The following is a 20,266-nucleotide window of genomic DNA, read 5'->3' as shown; positions in this document are numbered from 1 at the left end:
TTGTTTTTGCTGGACAACTATAAAATAAAACAGTTTCCAGAACAACTGTCTTCATACTGACATTACATTGATTAATTATGCCAACTTGTATTGTTTACTTTTCTGTTAAACACAACTTGTCACTTCCTTAAACATCACATGAACAGCAGGAAAGTAAATCAGCCTTAAAATACACAAATGGCATTGTGAAAAGACTCCCAGACTTCAAGCCCTTGTTAAGCTGCTGCTTCCTCCTTTTGTTGCTCCTGACCGGAATATTTTACACACCGCTAGTTGTACTGAAGCCAGTTATCCGACTGCGACTTGATGTTGATGATTATCATTATGTGAGATTTGGCATTTTCCCCCCAAAACACAACCGTATTATTTCTGACCATATTGCTGATTCATTACAAGCTGAGGTAAGTGACAACACATTTTGTTGTTTGAGTTCAATCCCCATCTGATGCGCTCAGACTTCCTGTTATCCTTCAGATCAATTAAATGTTTTTCAGTATGTCATTTAATGTTTGATAAGCATCTATGAACATTTCTGAAAGAGAAAAATATGTCCCTCTGCCAATTTACCCTGCATGATGCTTTTCCAAGCGTGACAGTGGAGGTGTTAGCCAAAGGTAACACTCATTTATTACAGAAAACTGTTAAATGATTACCTGACTACACATTTATTATTTCTAACAATACACCTAAATATCCACTGTGGCACACCGGCAAAAAGACTTATCAATATAGAGCCCAAGTCAAGTTATTAGAGGCTACCTTCAGAATAGAGACAGAGAGTCAGAGTGGACCTGATTTTAGCCACATCCACTTTAAATTGGATTATGAGAGAAAATAAATCTGAAAATAGATCTGGGCAGAAAATTTTACCCAAAGAGTTGTTTTACTGTGTTAAATTGCACCGGTATCCCTTCCTCTTTGAATAAGGGTGGTTTTCCACCTACTTTCTAATCAATTCAAACCTACAAACCAGCCGTTCAAAATCATGGTTGCACAGTTCTCTCTAGGATAGTCCTCGACCAAAGAAATTCTTAGTCAACTAGCACTCAATCGATTAGTTGATTTAATCGACAGATCTGTAAAACTGAGTTTTTTCAACAAAGAATCACACAAAAGCACCACTTTAAATCTTGTGTTTACCAGAGATTTGCTCATAAGTTTCTTGGAATTAAGCCATTCAGCATGAAAAAAGCAAGAAAAAAAAAAGATTAAACCGACTAAAGAAATCTTCGTCTAAATCTTCTATCTTAGTCGACTAAGACCACAACTCCGATTAGTTGACTAATCGAATAAGAGTTGGAAGGCCTAGTTCTCTCCATAATTGGTTTTATAAAAGGTGCTATTTGTCCCGCCCTTAGACGTGCAACAAAGCTAACAGGAGACTCAGGAAGATGTCAATCAATTAGTCCATACACACCCACACAGTCCTGAAAAAAGGTCTAATCAGCCAGATGAACTGAAAACACCTGGGTGGGTGATCAGAGGCTTTAACTAACCGAGCACCATATCCATTTCATACAACGGTCAACTGACCTGTGCATTGTGTATATAAGGGGAACTGGGTCAGCACAGTTTAATTTAAGCGTTGGACTATTATCACTGTAGTCAAAGTGATGAGATTAGAAGAATTTATCTACGAGAACATCAAACACAACGTGAAGACATTTTGAATCAACATGCAACACGCTGATGCTGCACGCTACAAGAAGATGCTGCTGCGTTGCACAGAGCCGAACATGTTCTGTTCCCCTGAGATCAGCGGGCTTTGTGATTACTCGCAGGAAAGCAATGAAGAAAGGAAAGCGAAACAATTCGATAGTAAAAAGAATTGCAAATTTTGTTGCATTTAAAAAGGAGAACTGGAGAAAAACAAGCAATCGATTACGAAAATCAATAAGGCAAATGTGATCCATACCGTTTCTAGGCACAATGGAAACTGTCTACAAAGGAAAGGGTTTCTCTGCTATGTATGGTCTTCTAAATTTTAATGAGACCTATTGATGTAATTTGGGAGCATACTGTATGACTCACTCATAGTTTGGAAAATAGCTTTGGTTTTTATAAAGCACTGAAAACATGCCATTTTAATTGTTCTATTATTAAGAAGCAAAGAAGAAAAAGACAGTATTTGTGATTAATCCCACAAGGGGAAAGACAATTTTTTCACTCTGTTATATTCACACACACAGGCCCAAATACTTTCTTGTATATTGTTTTGTTATAATGTTTAACATCTGTCTTTTGTTAAGCACCTTGTTTTTTTTAAATTTATTTTTTTAAACGGTATAAACAATATAAAGCTGTATAATTTGTATGGTACAGCATATTGAAGGCACCATATTTAATGAAAAACTATCAAGATCCTATCCTGAAACATCCCACAGACATACAGTAATCTGTCTTCTCTATACTATCTGGTACAGCAAACAACACTGCGTTACAAAATATAGCATACCTTATCGCAAGAAACCTGTGGACCTTACTGAAATTACTCGAGCGACACAGCAAACAAGATTAGGCTGAAACCTAGCATATGGCTGGACCGTGAATGGTCACCGACTACGTGTACATGCACAAAATTAGGGCTGTGTATTGGCAAGAATCTGGCGATATGATACGTATCACGATACAGGGGTAACGATTCAATATATTGGGATACTGTAATTAAGGAGATATATTGCAATTTTTTAAATCTAATTGTAGGAAAACTGTCATAGTATAAAAACGCGTCATTCAAACTGGACAGAAACAAAATAAAACTCACCTAAACCGTCGTCGTAACTCTTTCCAACAATCGCTAAGTGTGCTTTGGTCAAACTCAACTGTAATTTCACAGAGTTTAATGGGAAAAAAAGGCTGAATCTACAGTTGATCCCCACACACACATGAAGCCGCGCATACTCTGATTAGCGTAACCTGTGACGGACTTGTTAGAAAAACCTGAATAATATCGGCATATTGCACGTCTTAATCGGAAATTGCTCCATTCAGAATAAGGCCTAATTCAGTGTCTATAATATGAGTCCTGGATATTAAATGTTCATCTGCAATTTTGGGTAGTTATCCCAGTAATATTTGTTCTGTAAAGTGTACGGAAGCGGCATCACATGACATGGTTAAGCTACATTTGCGTCAAATTGAGGACTGCTTTAATTTAATAAATGTAACAATAAATTCATGCTTTTCCCAACAATTTGTTGTTCCGGACTACTCATCTAAAGTGTTTCTGTCCTATTTCAGTGACTAAGTAATTAGTTTGGTAACATGTGTAATTTTACTGCAACATGATAATGCAGGTTTTTTTTTTTTTGTCTGTCAAGACAGTTAGTAGTACAATCCTGACGGCCTCTCCTTTGTACTGGTGACTCTCTTTACAGCCATCAGAGGCAGCAGGTATCTGTCCCATCTGCAGTCTCTAGCTGGAGTGATGATGTCGCTGTCAAGCCACAATTACACACAGCAGACCCGCTGCTCCACATTTTAATTATAGTACAGGTAGGTGTGTGGCTGTGATGAGCAACATGATGCGGTAGAGATTGTTTTCGAGTTCAAAACTTAAGTTTAAAAATAATTCCCATCCCAAGTCCCAGATAACAAGAGATTCCTCTGAGGAAAACTCTACAGGATTCCCAAACTGGCAGTGCGTCATGACGGGGATAGCTCCGTCATTAAAGGGGGTGAATGTACGGAATGCGATTGTCACAGCCTCTAATGCGCCCATCTATAATAATGCATTCTTACTGATCCCACCTCGGGTGCAAATGCGCGCCACAGGTGTGCCAAGGGACCCCGGCCCCCCAAAATTACCCAAAGCGTGTTTGGCACGCTCCGGATGCACTTGGCAGGGCGCAACTGACTGCGATCTGGCCACTGGATCACAAAAAATAGAGCCCGTGGTGTCCTCTTGTGTGCACAGAGCAGCAACTAACCGTCGACTTGTGGAGTTAAAGAGATAAAAACAAACGTGATTCTGACATCTGAAACATGCGCATCATTAACAACATGTTGAATAAAACAACACACAGTAAGTGGTAGGCTAAGCAGCTGTCAGCTGTTTGTTCTAAAAATCAATATGCATGTGCACGTAAGTTGTCGCGCATGTACGTATCCAGGCAGCCCTGGTAACAAAAGCATTGCACAGCAACAACAACCGCGTATGTATTGAGGAGGTGGATCAGATGATCGATCTCGAAGGAAAAGACGCTATTGGCAGTAACATCGTCGCGCCTATTCAATTTTGAAAGAGCGACGGCCAATGAGGAAACTCCGACAACACTCGACCGACCAATGGTGTGGCTTCATCACTCACTCAGTGTCTCAGTCAGTCAGTGACAGACTTTTGCATTTATAGGGCTCGCCTTGCTGCGGTCCAGCCACAAATAATCTAAATACCTCTTGACCTACATTCTCCCCTTGCAATCTGTACATGTTATTGTGTTTTTGTGAGACAGACTAGACAAAATAAACAGGAGCTGATGAAGGACATCATAATGCGAGTCGTCGGCTGAGGGTTGCTGTTAAAAAGAGTATCCTCTTCAGATTGAAGATGGTGGCATCTTAGTTCTGGTCCAGGAGAGATGAAATGTACTTTTTTGAAAAATAATGAATATGGCTTAAAAACATCCTTCTTATCCGGCTCATTTTTAAGTCTGTTAATCATTCAAACAAACCGATTTTCTGGGCTCTCAGATACAAGAGGTTGTTAGATTACACATCTAACTAATCCTAAAATTTCAGGGTTTTTTTTCACGTGTAATCAGGCTTCTAGTTTGCAGACTGATGCTGCGTCTAAGCACCAAACTGTTCCCATATCAATGATCTGGGCGTATCTCTAAGAGAGAGAGTGGAATACGTTGCACATTAGGGGGGTAACGATACATCGATATGGATCGTTATATCGATTCAAAGAACAACGATCCAATATCATTGATGCAATGAAATTCCCATGGCACGTCTGTGTCAACATTTCTGTCCGAGTGCACCTCCTTCCTAAACATTCAAACAGTTCTTAAACATGAGAAATGTGGCACTTCAGAATGAACAGGAGGTCTATTTTTATTATTTTTTAGTAAAATGAACAAATTGATTTTTGACTTAAAAGTCTGGAAGAGCTCAGTAAAAAAATTGTCAGATCATAATTTTTGTATGTGAGTTGATATAAATGTAACTCATTGTGTTAAATGGAAATATAATTGAATCAAAATCATATCATGGCAGACTTTGTGATATCAGCAAATATCGTATAGTATCGTTGTCCAAATAATGGATATAACATCGTATTGTGATGAAACTTGTAATTTACACCCCTATTTCACTTGCTGCCTGCCAATAAATTAAGTTGTCAATTCATGATACTTTCTAATTTCAATACTTAATATACAATGTTGTTAAGAATAGTTAAATAAATAAATTATGCTACACGATAAATAGAAGGCTTCAAATAGACCCTGTGATAGTTGATCGATGATTGGCCGATGCTGCCTCCAGCGATTGGCCCCAAAAATCCTGATTGGAGCACCCTTACTAAAAAACGCCACACAACGCGAAAAACAAACAAACAGTGCCCAAAGCATGTAAACTACATTTGCTAACAATATCGAAATGCAATGTATCACATTTTATACAAAATTGCCCTCGTGTGACACTGCTGCTGAGTTAGGCTGCTATATTAGTTTGCAGATATATCGTATTGATGAATATGTCGGCCAGTAAGAAAACAACAAATTGCAGAACATAAATGCCAAAGATATCTTTGAGGTAGCTACTAAATACATAGTTTGTCCTCCACAAGTTTGTTTTTTAAATGTAAAATGTCCATACAAACACCCCCACTAATTTAAAGCGATCCTTAGCAGATTTAGTAAACGTTCATATCCGTATGGGACTCAAACATTCAGTATAGGTTGGGCTGTATTCATAAATGTTTAATTGCTGAATTTACTGCTCACTAAAGAGTAAATTATTGAGTATTTATTATATTAAGAATAATAAATGAGACAAAGAGCCAAGGCTACAGAGGGTGCAAAGTTTCAGAGGGAGAATCTTACCAGTCATGACAGATGCACCACACCGGAAAACCACATTAATAAAAGGGAACAATAGTCATACATTGTCCCCCGCCAACACTGACCAAAAGACGCTTAACAGGATATCTGTTACACTACAAGATAAGGTTAAAAAAATAACCACTGAAACAGTTTCTGTAATACTTTCTCTGGCATTTTTTTGTTATTCAAGTTTGATTTATTAATAATAATAATAATAATACATTTTATTTAGTGGCGCCTTTCTGGACACCCAAGGACACCTTACAAAAATCTGTTAAAACATAGACAGATAAAAAACAATATAAAAAACAACAGGACATGACAGACATATTTTTATTAAATAAACAAATAAACAAACAAATCACTGAGGAGGCGCGGCAGCAGCTTGCCAGCGGTCCCTCTCTCTCTCACTTGGCTGATACTATCGCAGCAGCCTTGTGTCAGATTGCCTACTGGTTGAGCTTATTGAGCTCCTGGTCATCTTTTTGAAGGCAAAAATGTCTCCCAGTCTACTACAACTGTATAGCCTGCAACTCCAACCTTACTTGGTTATAGTGAAGCAACACACAGTGAATATAAATGAGTTTCCTCTGCAACATACTGTATCATGCAGGCTGCATTTTCAGTGTGTGTTGGCAATGCCAGCAAAGGCATTTCTAGGCAAGATAGAAATCCACAAAATAGTTATACAAGGAAAATTATAATGGAGGACAAACACTAACATGGTCAGGGCTCATGAGGCAATGCATTTTGGTTTGGTCAGCAAAGGTTAGGCCTAATTCATTAACAAGGTATTAAAAAAGGCACTATTTGTAGAAATATCAGGGCCTGCAACTGAACTCAGGTTTTTTTTGGTTTTCTGCTGGCATGCAGTGAATAATATTTCAGTTCTGAGTATCGCTGGGCTGCATTACTAGTTTTCTTTCAAGTACTGACAGAGACAACAGCCCTTGCATAAAAAGACTGTGCTCCAAATAATGTTTTCATTCTGGTGTGAATGTGAGTGAAGTGACGCAGGAATTCACAGGTTTCATTGTGATGCTGAGGGAAAAAAAAAAAAGCAAGAATCTTGCTGCTCTTTCATTCATTCATTCATTCATTCATTCATTCATTCATTCATTCATTCAGTAGTACAGGAATGACTACAGGGTGTCTAGGAGGGGAGGGGAGGGGTAACATGTAGTTCACTGTGGAAACAGGACACCGGGACAATACTGCATCAAGTAGCTCTGCCCTGATCTTGTTTGCCTCTCCTTAACGACTGAAAACACACTCAGCAGGCATCATCTTATCAGATTCGTCATATTACAAAGGGACCAGTATACCTGACCCATAAGGTAGGTCATAATAAATGTCTGACGATCCTAATATGACACCCTATTCAGACAAGTGTTTCTTTTTTGTGAGTTCTAAACTAAACAGGTTAAATGTCTTGCCAACAGTTTGGCCTCAAGCATTAAGAAAGTGATTAAGAAACTTGTTCTCCTACACACTAATGATGTCACTGCCTCGCTGTCAACACACAGCGAGCAGATAGACAGCTAGTTTAATCTAACACAGACCTAATTCATATTCTGGTATCGAGCTGGTTCGTCTGAATTCTGCGCACAGAAGCCTGTAGAACATGGGTGAGATAGATGAATGGAAACATTTAAAAACAAAATACAATCCCGGACTGTTGAGGGCTGGACGGCAGCCCAAAGTGCCATAAGACGTCCTTGTTCGCTGACAGACTAGGTTTTCAATAACACAATTCCAAATACCGTCCTCCATCCAAGCAGTTGCATGCATGACTTGACCACTAAGGGCCACAATGAAGACTTTTACAAAACGCTGCCCTGTGAGGCGTGGATATTTAAAATAATATCTTACTCTGTTCTCACCAGATTATACACATAGAGATAGATTACGCAAACTGAAGAACTCTGCATATATATTAACTTTACTCGCACTATTATTCAGTTTACAACAGCCACTGGGTTGTTGATGGATCCCCTACTGGGAATTAACATGCATCTGCCTCCACTTTCTCATCCAATCACAGATGTAATGGGTTACATACTTCAGGAACCGCAAAGTGATTTGTGATCAACGGTGACCTTTTTTGACTCCATGAAAGTAAGTACACCTCACCTGCATCGCTGCTCTGGTGTGTGTTTACACCCTTCTTTGGTATTTTTATTGTTTGATTCAGAGTCGATAAGGTCTCAACATAGAAACATACAGAACAGGTTGGCGTAGAGGGCATGTAAGGATCCTGGGTTGGGTTTCAGAGGTACAAGGATGCCATGCAGAGTAATGGTTTTAGAAAAGTTTAAGGAAAAGGCAGATCTATATTAGCTGCTGGTCACACATAATTTTGTTAATTTCCTCAGAGCATATGAACACAAAGGGAAAGTCTCAGCCTCAGAATTCAAGATGCATTAGGCCTCTGTATCTTCCGCTGAAATTCTGAAGGCTAATCTTAAATGGTGCTTCTGTTCAAGATGCAGGCAACAGGTGTTCAGTAATCTGTCAGATTCAAACAGATCAATGTATGTCTTAGCGGAGAACACGGCAGCATTAGTTGTGTCTACATAGAAAATCTAAAAGTGAGTATGTGACAGTGCTGGCTGTCATTTGTCTTTTTTGGTGTACCACAGATTCTCATTACAAAAGACTACAGATGCTACATAAACCGGCTTATATTAAATGTGCAGAAGTCAACATTTTCAAGTTAACATCACTTACTTTGCCTAGAAAGACTGAGCTTGAGTGAGATTGCAATGTGGATAGTCTGAATAATAGTATTTTGGGATTAGATTTTATTAATCATGTGTCCTGAGGTAGAATTCTTCTTAAATTCAGTAATAAAAAGGGAAAGGAAAAAGATACTTTTGGACTACTACTTAGCGGATGTTGCCAATATGGACCTGCAGCCATCGTCTCATTTATGATTTTTGCATGTTTATATTATTTGATATTAACATAAAACGGGATTATTTAAGATTACACGTTTGACAAACCTTTGTAAAATCACTGTGATAATAATTTATGGACAATCTATACCAGGAGTCTCCAACAAGTAGCTTGCAAACTGCCAGTAGCTTGCTCCGTGTCTCGCTAAAGGTTCAAAGAACATGTACATAACTTTGGTAACACCAAATCACTTTTTAAACCAGATTAAATTCCTATCCAATCTAATTCACAGACATCCTGCCCCCTTCTGACAAAAGGATTATTTGCCAATCAATTAAATGAGTCACGCTGCTTTCAAGTTTGGTTACATCAGTGACGCCGTAACATTAAGCAATGTTAGCAGATTAGCAATCGCACACCAGATTTGACAATGACTGCAGATTATAGCCAAACCAATAAAAGGCAAAAAGTGTACTATTACACAACAAGACTAACAAGAGTAGCAAGAGGTTTTTTTTTCACAAATGTGAATGACAAATGTGTGTCTCATTTGCAATGTGAGCGTGTCAGTCAGTAAAAGATGTGACGTCAAGCGCTACTTCACCAAAGTCCACAGCAACTTTTCACAAGACTTTCCGGCTGGTGGCAGTCTACGAACAGAAAAGGTAAAGGAGCCGAAAACAATGCTAAAAAGACAACGGTTTCTGTTTACTGAAGAAGGCCAACGCAGCAACAGAGGCTTTGTTTAGTGGCGAACATCCTAACGAAACACAAAAAGCCCTTTGCCTATGGTGGGGTTGTAATAGAGGCGATGAATGCGGTGGCTGAAACGTTATTAAAAGGACCATAAAAGTAAGGGTGCTTTCACATAAGGGGCCTGGGCCTGGATCCGAGTACACTTGACCCCAAAGTCCAGTTTGTTTGATTAGTGTGAGCGCTCTGTACCACACTCAGGCACAGTTTGCGATCCGTACTTGCGTCCTCTTGAAAAGGTGGTCTTGAGCACCGTTCATGTGTACTCGGGTACGGTTTGCATCAGGTGTGAAAGCCATCCGTACCGTAACACAGAAGTGGACCGCTATTAAACGCGAGTAACCTTAGCAGTCAGCGAGTAATTGTGAAAGGACAGGTTCAACGCCGCCTCCGAAATTTGTATCTGCGCGCAGCATGCGCCGAACTCATCCTCTGAACTGCACGGCCATGCGTGATAAAGCAGGAAGGCAGGCGAGAGGGTCCCTAAAATATAGATAATAGTAGCCGATGGGGTTGGGCGATGTTTGTTATTTTATTTCGCTAATTTAATGATCTTCCTCCGAAAAACGAGGGCACTAAAAATCTCTCTAAACCTCCCTATATCTACTACAGGACGGTGTGTTATGGGATTGCAGAAGAAGAAAATCTATTTCTTGATTTCTTGAGTGCTTGATGGCAAATATATTGACACGTTAACTAATAAATCCTCTGCCTTCAGTACAGAAGACTGTTGAAAACATAACGCACAACACAACAACCTCAGCCACACTTGCAAGAACCACGATAAGCTTCTACAACATTTTGCGAAGCAGAAAAAAAAGCTGCACTGATGAGTTTAGCAGGTAGCTGCACAGATATGGTAAAATGCTCAGTTTTTGCTTGTGATACTGAAAAACAGGGATCACTGTTTGTTACTGAAATGATTTTCTCCACACATGGACAGCAACGCTTACGACTCAATCCTCCATGCAATCTAGAGATTTAACTGTGAAACACAAGTGCTAAAACAATCAATTAGCTGATAAACAATTAACCATGTAAGTCATTTATCAAGTCAAAATAATATCGCTGGTTACAACTTCTTGTGGGTATTCGTCATTATATTTGACACGTAGACAAACTTTCAGTTTGATTGATGTGGTTGCTGCTGTGTTCAAACTGAAGATTACACCTGGCAGTGTGGGCTCAGTGGTTTCAACTATATGACCTTCTCTCCCTCATTTGGTCTCATTTCTATCCTCTACCTTATTAAACCAAGTGTGAGAGCATGGTCATGAGGTGGTGCGAGGTGGTGCCTTTGTTTACCGATGTGTTACAAAGAAGTGTTTTCTGCTCAGTACCAACAAGCATGTGTGAACGTGTCCATGTTTTCAGACACCCAATGGAGCTGAACAGAACCGCATGCGCTCACATCATATTAACCTTTGACTGTTGACTTCTCCACATCAGAAAAGTTCTGTCTTTCTCAGCCATTTTCTAAACCTTACTGGGACATTTGTTATGTGCACTTTTCCATATAATCCCACTCCACCAGCCCCGAAGATAATATAGATCAGACCCTTTTGGCTGTTCAACAAAGCATTCAACTGAGATGCTTAAGCAAAGCAAAGGCACTTAACAATTGGGCAATGGCTAGAGCAAAAGTTATGAATGAAATTTACAAAGAGTGAAGGCCAATATTTTACAATGTCTACACTGGGTTTGTGAAACAATGATTTATTAATAAATATAATTTCTTCTTTCACTCCAAATTAACAGAATAAAAGCTTCCACATGATGGCACCAACAAGTGCAGTAATTGATCGATGTTTCCTAAATACAAATTAGAGTTGCACACAGCATTTGACGTTTGCCTTGATGGACAAGTAAAATTAAACACTATGCGAGAAATGCGTAGGTCTGCTCTTACCTAATATGTCTGTGTGACTGTATATCGCTGTGTGCACCTCAGGAAGCACTACTTTCATAATTACACCTAAAATATGATGGTTGTGAAGTTGTGACTTACACAGTGTGCGTTTGACATTGAATGAGGAAGTGTAACTAGGAGAAAACTACTCCATTAGCAAATAGATGTACCAGTGTGATGGTAACATAAGGTTACCTACCGGTGGTTTAAAGTGGCATCAAACTACAGCTTACAAGCTTTCAAACAAGACACCTTCAAAGCAGTACATTAGCCGGTTAGTCATCACAAGGCTAAACAGGGCTTGCTGTGGTTTACTTATTAGCAGTTTATCCAGGCAGTGATTTGTAGCTATAAAACTAATTGTGCGAACAGAACATGCAAATGCTGCCAAGCAAAGCATCCAAATCGAATGTCTGCACACACATTGTCATTAGAGGTCTGTGTTTAACACCCGCTTTAGTCAAGTACCACTAACATAATAAATGATACAAATTTAATGCCTGTAGTTGCCAATATAATGGTTTCAAAAATGCACAATGTTTTTTTGTTTTTTTTAATGCTCGTAAAGCAGAACTTTAACTTGTTGGGTGAGAGGTATGTCACAACTCTGTGGGTGTTAGTATTTTGTTTGCTTTCGAGGTAATTGGAGCATGGGGTTGCGTTCAATAGCTCAAGATGTGATGTAATGATGGTAGAGTAACAAAAACAGACAAAACTGGCAGAAGTCACATTTCCAAATAACGGTTATGTTTGCTGAGGACAACTTGATTTGTGATACTGGATGAGGCTGATATAAAACGGCTATCTGTACATTTGAAGTAGTGGTAGAAAACCGATAAATTGGTGCCGATAGGACATTTTACAAACTATCGTTATTGGCGGAACTGCCTCCGATGTGTCCGATGGCAAAACATCACCGTTTTGGATGGAAGCTCCAGTAGAGGGGGAGAAAAAAAGTTATCTTTCGAATATATAACGCAACACTATCAGCTCTTTGTCCACAATACCAGACAGGCAGACAGAGAGGAAAATAAATTATTCTCTGTTACATTAACTTGTTTACCAATTTGGTATTCTCTCTTCCAAATAATCCAGCCATGTCACTATCCATTCATGAAATGAAATTGCACACTTAAGGATCCTCCTTACCCCGGGAATATACACCGACATTAACGGTTTGTGAGAGTGGCATTTAACAATGTAACAGGACGCACAACAGAAGAAATTCTGACCAGTCATAATTCACAGAACAGCGTATTGCCGATTGTAAATAAATAGAAAATATTCCAACAATGTAATCCACCAAATCACATTTCAGGATATTTTCTAACAAATGATTAAATTCAGAGTGACAAAAACTGTTTTATTAAAAACTGCGTATGCAAAAGTAGCCAACTAGGCTGCGGCAGAAGTAAAGAAGATGTCGGCTGATTAATCGACCTTTACCTGCTCCAAACTATCGTTATTATATCGGCCTTTAAAAATCCACTATCGTTCAACCTAAATTTAAACATGAAAAATATGGCAGAGCACGTCTTGTGCAACTTTAATTATTTTACCTCACTGATGTTTGTGTGAAGTAAAACCACCACCTACTGAACAGGTAATGTAAATGAAAATACCGAAGTGATGAAGTTAGTTGGTAGTAGCAGAGTTAACTAAACATGTGCAATGGCATCAATATTTCTCAACCACAATTACAACCATGCCAAATGCAGTGTTTAAACTTCAGTTTACAGCTCCTACAGTCTCCCTCACAACGTAATGTCTCTGAAACAAATTCAAATATAACTTAAGGACATACATAAAAAAGCAACCGCTCATATTGTTGTAATATGTTAACATGCAGTGCAAAAAGCAGGCGATACTATCACTAAATTGGCTGTCTGAATCGTTGCAATGGTAAAAGCAAACGTGACTCATCAGTTACATTATAAAGCAAAACATTTTCCAGCATGAACATACAAGCTTCGCAGAATAGATGGTCACTGTTTGTGTCTTTGTCCTCTGATCAAAACCCAATAAATGGGAATTTCCAAAACATGGCTGTCACTTTGCATTTCCTGGTAAAACTACTGCTGCTTCTTACATGCTAAATATTGATAGTAAGAATGGATATCGATTTGACTTTTTCAGTCCCGATACCGATACCTGGGCCTTGGGTATCGACCGATACCGAGGACCGATCCAATACCAGTGTTTAATTAATAAACTGTACGCCTCACTGTGTGGAAGTGACTGGGATCATTCTTTTATGTGTAAGGCAACGACAGACTTGACTTAAACATCACTCTCCTAACTTTTTAAAACAAAATGTAACAAATAAATACATAGATACACATTTACTGACTTGAAATGTATTATTAAAATAATAAATTGTACACCAGCAACTTGGTAAAAAATCTCAATAGGAATTACAATTCCAGTGTAAACCTTTTTAATGCTGCAAAAAATTTGGTCAAAACTTAAACATTAATTAAAATTCCGGTATATAATGTATTAAATATATAAATTTAGAATTCAATTTAATAGATCGGCCCCATTGTCATTGATACCCGATCCAGCTATTTGAGTCAGTATCGGCCCGATACTGACTCCGATATCGGTGCATCCCTAAACAGTTCCCCCAAATCTTACAGAATTCCGGTAAAACATATTATAAAGAAAAAAAAGGAAATCCTGTATCAATATGCCAGGCGAATGAGATGAAGAATAAACAGTTAATAAATGTGAATTGTCTGTGTGAATGAGAAATATTTGGCCTCATATCACATAAAAGTGGAAATTCTGTAGTGGTTGGGCTTTTCCTTATCCAACGGTGCAGCTTTACGACAGGATGTTTATGAAAACTACAATGACAAAAAGCCAGTATAAATTTGTCAAAATAAAAAAAATCAGAAAAGGCTAATGTCAAACTGATAAAAGGCATACAACTATATATACAAAGACTATAAAAAATGACTGGCATTTCCAAAAAATTATCACAAAAAGTATGACATTTAGACAAACCCATAAGATCACAGCATTTCTGTGGACCTCCATTCAATGAACCTATAGTCTGCTGTTGTAGAGTTATTGGTTTGAACTATTCAGACATAAGAAGATGCTGCTCTAAAAAATGATCATAAAAAAAAAACATTCAACCCATGTTGCTGGAAATCAAACAAGCACAATTCAACCTATACTATTTACTAGGCCTCAACAAAATCAGGACATATTCATTCATGAGGGGGACAACGCAAATGAGATTAATGAAAACTACAATGACACAAAGTCAGTATAAATTTGTCAAAATAAAAAAATCTGAAAAAGCTGATGTCAAACTGATAAAAGGCATACAACTATATATGAAAAGAATATAAAAAAATGACTGGCATTCCCAGAAAATAATCACAAAAAGTGTGACATTAAATGAGATTTAGACAAACCCATAAGATCAAAAAACACAGCATTTCTGTGGACCTCCATTCAATGAACCTATAGTCTGCTGTTGGAGAGTTGAACTATTCAGACATAAGAAGATGCTGCTCTAAAAAATGATCATAAAAAAAAAACATTGAACCCATGTTGCTGGAAATCAAACAAGCACAATTTAACCTATACTATTTACTAGGCCTCAACAAAATCAGGATATATTCATTCATGGGGGGGACAACGCATTTCAGTGATCACATCATCTGTATTTAATCTATTCTTAACCAAGCACTGACATTACACTGTAACATTAACCTGGCTTCAAGTGTGTACACCTCACAATCCTTTACATATGATGTGTGACAACCTGTCGTGTGTCACACAATGCCAAGCTCACACTGAAAAACTGGCATTTCTGGGGACATGACTGCGATGCCAGTTAGCTTAGCTTAGCAGAACCTTTGTTATTGTGTGCAGGCGGATCGACGACGAATGCTAATCAGCTAACACTCATTTGTTAGCACAGTTAACGCTCAATAATGTGCCTCGCATTGTCACAAAACGGTGTGCTTAATGTGCACGAATAAAATAATCAGAAAGCAGATAATAATGTGAGCGAACTAGTCAGATAATTCAATGAGCTTATCAAGCCGCTAGCTGAGGCAGCTAGCACCGTTAGCACCGTTGGAAGCTACCGTTAGCATAGCGTCAGCTGGTGATTAGCCGCTGCTAAGCTAACCTAGCCTGTTCCAAGCTAGCTGTTAGCGACACCAGAGCTGCAGGATGAGTGCATGTGTGTGAAGAAGCCGTGTGTTTCTGTGAATTGTCACACATATAATTCATTAGTTTAGTGACCTATATGAAGCAGGATTAGCAGCTAACTAACTGCCTCCTGTGCGCAGCAGCAACTCACCAAGATGTGTAGCCCTGCTCCGCCATAGCGCCGACAAACAGTGGTGGGTTCCTGCGACTGTGTGGCTCAACACAGACAGATCCAGGTCCCGGTGACAACCCGATGGGGGAAAGGTTTTTACTGTTTTATCCTTCACAAATCCACAGTCAATAGCAGTTCTTTCTAGGTGACATGATGATACATCCCGGCAGCAGCTAGCAGGCACTAGCTGGATATGTTAATGGGAATGATGGTTTTCTGCTCTCGTTAGGTTGGACAAGACAAAGCACCCCGAGAAGAAGAAGAAAAAACACACTGGTGCTATTTTTTATCTAACTGTCCTGCCGTCACCCCCTCAGCCCAAGAAGGCTCGGTGTCTCCTCCACACGATGCTACAGCCACTGTAGATCCATATTAAAGCACGATGTATCCACATTAAGCTCGTATATTCCTCCAGTCTGCAGCCTCTCTCTCTCTCTCTTCTCTCGCTGTTATGGAAGAAGACGTTCAGCTTTGTTTTCTATGGCGAGTCACGGGGACGCGCAAAATCGCCCTGCTGTAGAGCTTTACAAGTAGGACGCGTGCACGGAAACGCGCTTTTTGTGCACTGAAAAAATGCTCGCAATGGTTTTTTCCCTTCAGCTGGCATGCAGTGCAGCCTATCATATATACACCTACTACTAAAGCCAAGAGCATTACGTCAATTATTAAAATGGTAAAAATATTTTTATTAATTACCGAGTCATTTTTTTTTTATTGGAAAATTCTTTTTATTCATTTTTTCCCCCAAACATGGCATAACAAACATAACACCGGTGCCATGATACAATATATATATATATATATATATATGTTATTTTATATTTTATATATATATTTTCTTTGAATTCCTTTTTTTCCCAAACATAGCATAACAAACATAACATACATAACACCGGTGCCATGATACAAAATGTATATATATGTTTGGGAAAAAAAGGAATACAAATAATTTAAAAAATAAATAAAAAATACTCAGTAATTAAAGGGACTGTTTGTAACTTTCAGAAATGCTTGTTAACAGCAACACCTGTGGCCGTTAAGTCAATGAAAGTCAGCGTCGGGCTCGCGCTTGCTCCCTCTAAATGTACCTGAACGAGCATCGCTCAAAACAGTGAGGCGACACACGTCAGCTAAAACCACAATATCACTCTATATTTCAGCTGCTTGGCAGTAATGTTAGTTGACCAGACGAAGGTCTCTCCATGAATCACAGCTGATCCTAGTGTTGGCTTTTCCTGCTTCAGCCTCCGGTGCTTTTAGCAGGAAAAGCGGTTCGGTGCCAGAGCTGAATCAGGAAGAGAAACGTTATTGTCTCCCGACTGCGCCCGCAGGGAGACACCGGCACCCGGTAGGAGACGATAACGTTTCTCGCTGCGGAGCCCCTTCATTTCACAAGACACAGAAAACCTCTGTTGGTCTGGAGGAGCTGTAATATTTATTTCTCCATTCACCTTACAGAAAAAAATAATATAATTTTTTTTTTTAAATAATTGAATTAGTTAGTTAGAATTAAAAGTAATAAGTACTACAGTAGTATAGTTCATGGTGGTAAGGTAGAAACCTTAAATAAATAAATAAATTAATTAAATGTAGAGAAAAGAAAGTAAGAAAGAAAGAAAGAAAGAAAACAGCACGTAGAAAATAATAATTAATAATTAAGTAGATACCCTAGAAAGGTTAAGAAGATTCTATATAAGTGATCCATGGATCCCATATCCTATAGAAAAGCTGTGGGCTACCTCTTATAGCATAGGTTATTTTTTCCAAGGGAGCACATGAATTTACCTCATCAATTTCATTGAGTAATACTGAAAAACGGGCAACCCATCAGTATTAGACTAATTTAAATAATTATTAAGATGAGAAACGGGTTACAAAATCCACATTTGCAAGTGAATACTAAAGTTTGTACACAGAAGAACTGGCATTGATTAGGCCACATGTGCTTTAGGTCTTTTTATATTACGTTTATTTTTTTTATATTACTTTCCAGGGGCCTCTGTCACATAAATGTTTTACAGTTTATTTTATATCAGTTATGCTCCAGGGTCTGAAGGCCCCTGGTCAAAAGACAGATACATTTATATGCAATAAAACACAATAAGACAACAACAAAATATAAAACATTATGGTGTGTAACAATCATGGATGTACAATCCAATAAATTAAAATATATTGAGGCCTTACTCGTTTTTGTTTTATGATTTGACTAATAAATACATGTTGTGGCGCCCCCTTAGGCTGATCAATGCAATTACAGAAATGCTGGATCCAATGGTGGCTGTCATTCACCTCTATTGAGTGCTGCAGGGATGACGTATTTTTGTAGGCCAACCAGGAAGTTAGCATAGCCCTGGTTCTCTCAACAAAAAGCCAATGGGATTTTTCCATTGGGTTTTGGATTATTGCAGAAAAATAAACTCTGTGGCAAACACACATTTATGATACTTACACATTTTGTTCGGCAAGATAATCTTCACAAATGAACACCACTTTTATTATTTTTGAAGAGTGAATGCAAACACATTTGACACAAAAAAACACATTGACTTCCAGACGAGGGAACCAGAAGGGCTAAAATTCGAACTCATTTCCGTGTTTTAGGACTTATTCCTGTATCATTCTCCTCTGCTTGGAGAAAATCAACTCTGTATCATTCAGGATTTTGCAGGTGATGAATAGAAAGGTAAACAAGCATTACAGTGCCACCATTAGTCAAAGTAGACCCCCTCATTAGTCTAGTAGTGACAATTTGCAGTGATTGCAGATTAGAAATTGCTAGAATGAGCAATAAGACACATTTTCTATTGGACACAGATCCCGAGAGGGTCCTCTGATGAATGTTGGCCAACCTGCATAAGGGACTTTGTCCCTGCAGATTTGATGCTCACTGGGATATCCTAGTTTTCCCAGTTGCCCTAGTACTTGTAAAGCTCTGGCAGGATGGTTGAGCTTTTCAGTGAGAGCTCTTGTAGCCACTCACTGCACTCAAGCTTTGCTGGCTTAAATATTATATTAGGGCTGGGCGATATGACCAAAATCTTCTATCACAATATAGGTCATTTCATATCTTGATAACAATATATATCACGATATAGCATGTTTTCTGGTAATCCAGAAAATCTGTGAAATAAATACTTGACTTCAGTATTTTCTTATTTTAAGAACTTGAGTGCAAAATGAACGCGTTTTAAGTAAAATTATAGAGAAAAAATAAATAAATATAGGCCTATCCTATATCTTGATAGAAACGATATAGAAAAATATATATGATAGACATTTTTATATCGTTTTGATGATATTTGTCGTCATGTTACCCAGCCCTAATCTACATATACCTAAAGAGCCTCAGCGAAAGGGCAGGTCCTTATTGTTGCCATATTGTCCATGTATAAAATAGATTATCAACACTGCCTGAGATTTTTTGTGTAAGCAAACATGATGATTCCCCATTGGACTAAAGCCCCACTAGCACCACTAGAGGCTGCACTATACCACCCTCGATATACCAGAACCAGTGGCAACCTCTGAAAAGTGAAGCCTACGTGGAAGTGTCTAACACTTGCTTTATTTCTAATAGCCAGCAGGGGGCGACTCTTCTGGTTGCAAAAAGAAGTCTGATTGTATAGAAGTCTATGAGAAAATGAGGCTACTTCTCACTTGATTTATTTCCCCAGTAAGATAGACCATAAAGCAGGGTATGCTTTAGGGCGTGACTACCTTGTGATTGACAGGTCACTACCACGGCATTGCCCCGGGAGTTGTCTGTGTTTTCGTCTTACAACTTTAACCCTTTCACAGTGTGTTTTCAGTTCATGAAAGTTAACTATAACCTTTTGACCCCGAAAATGTCTTATTCAGCGTTCAGTTGTGGTTAGCTCCCCCCCTCTCGTGTCACATCTGGTTGCAAAAAAACAAGATTACGACGGCCAAAATGTCAAATTCGAGGCTTCAAAATGGCAGTCCACAAAATGATGGGTGACGACACAGTGACTACGTCCACATATACGTACAGTCTAGGAAGGAAAAAACAACATTAAATTTGTATAAGCCATGCTAGAGGCTCTAGGGATGGCAATGTAAGTCAGTCAGTTTGTGGATGGATTGCCATTAAATTTCAGACAGACATTCATGGTCTCCAGAGGAAAAAGTCTCCTGACTTTGGTTATCCCCTGATGTTTCACTGTGGATTTATAATGAACTATGGGATGGATTGGCATGCATTTGTTGCAGACCTTCATGGTCTTTCTGTCTGAGCTTGGTGATCCCCTGACTTTTCATCTAGTGCCATCATCAGGTCACAATTTCAAT

General features: G+C 38.7%; 1 protein-coding gene across 2 annotated transcripts in view; it reads right to left on the bottom strand.

Annotated features, from left to right (window-relative positions):
- Nucleotides 1–16,451, bottom strand: part of sppl3 (signal peptide peptidase 3) — a 31,812-nt gene extending 15,361 nt beyond the window's left edge. For both annotated transcript variants that reach the window (XM_074617049.1, XM_074617050.1), the window contains exon 1: nt 15,935–16,451. In XM_074617049.1, coding sequence (XP_074473150.1) covers nt 15,935–15,960 — 26 coding nt within the window. In that variant the 5' untranslated portion in view covers nt 15,961–16,451. The remainder of the gene's footprint in view (nt 1–15,934) is intronic.
- Nucleotides 16,452–20,266: the final 3,815 nt, after the last annotated feature.

The sequence above is a fragment of the Sebastes fasciatus genome, chromosome 19, assembly GCF_043250625.1.
Source record: "Sebastes fasciatus isolate fSebFas1 chromosome 19, fSebFas1.pri, whole genome shotgun sequence".
Taxonomy (NCBI): domain Eukaryota; kingdom Metazoa; phylum Chordata; class Actinopteri; order Perciformes; family Sebastidae; genus Sebastes; species Sebastes fasciatus.
This window is presented reverse-complemented; position numbering and strand designations above follow the sequence as displayed.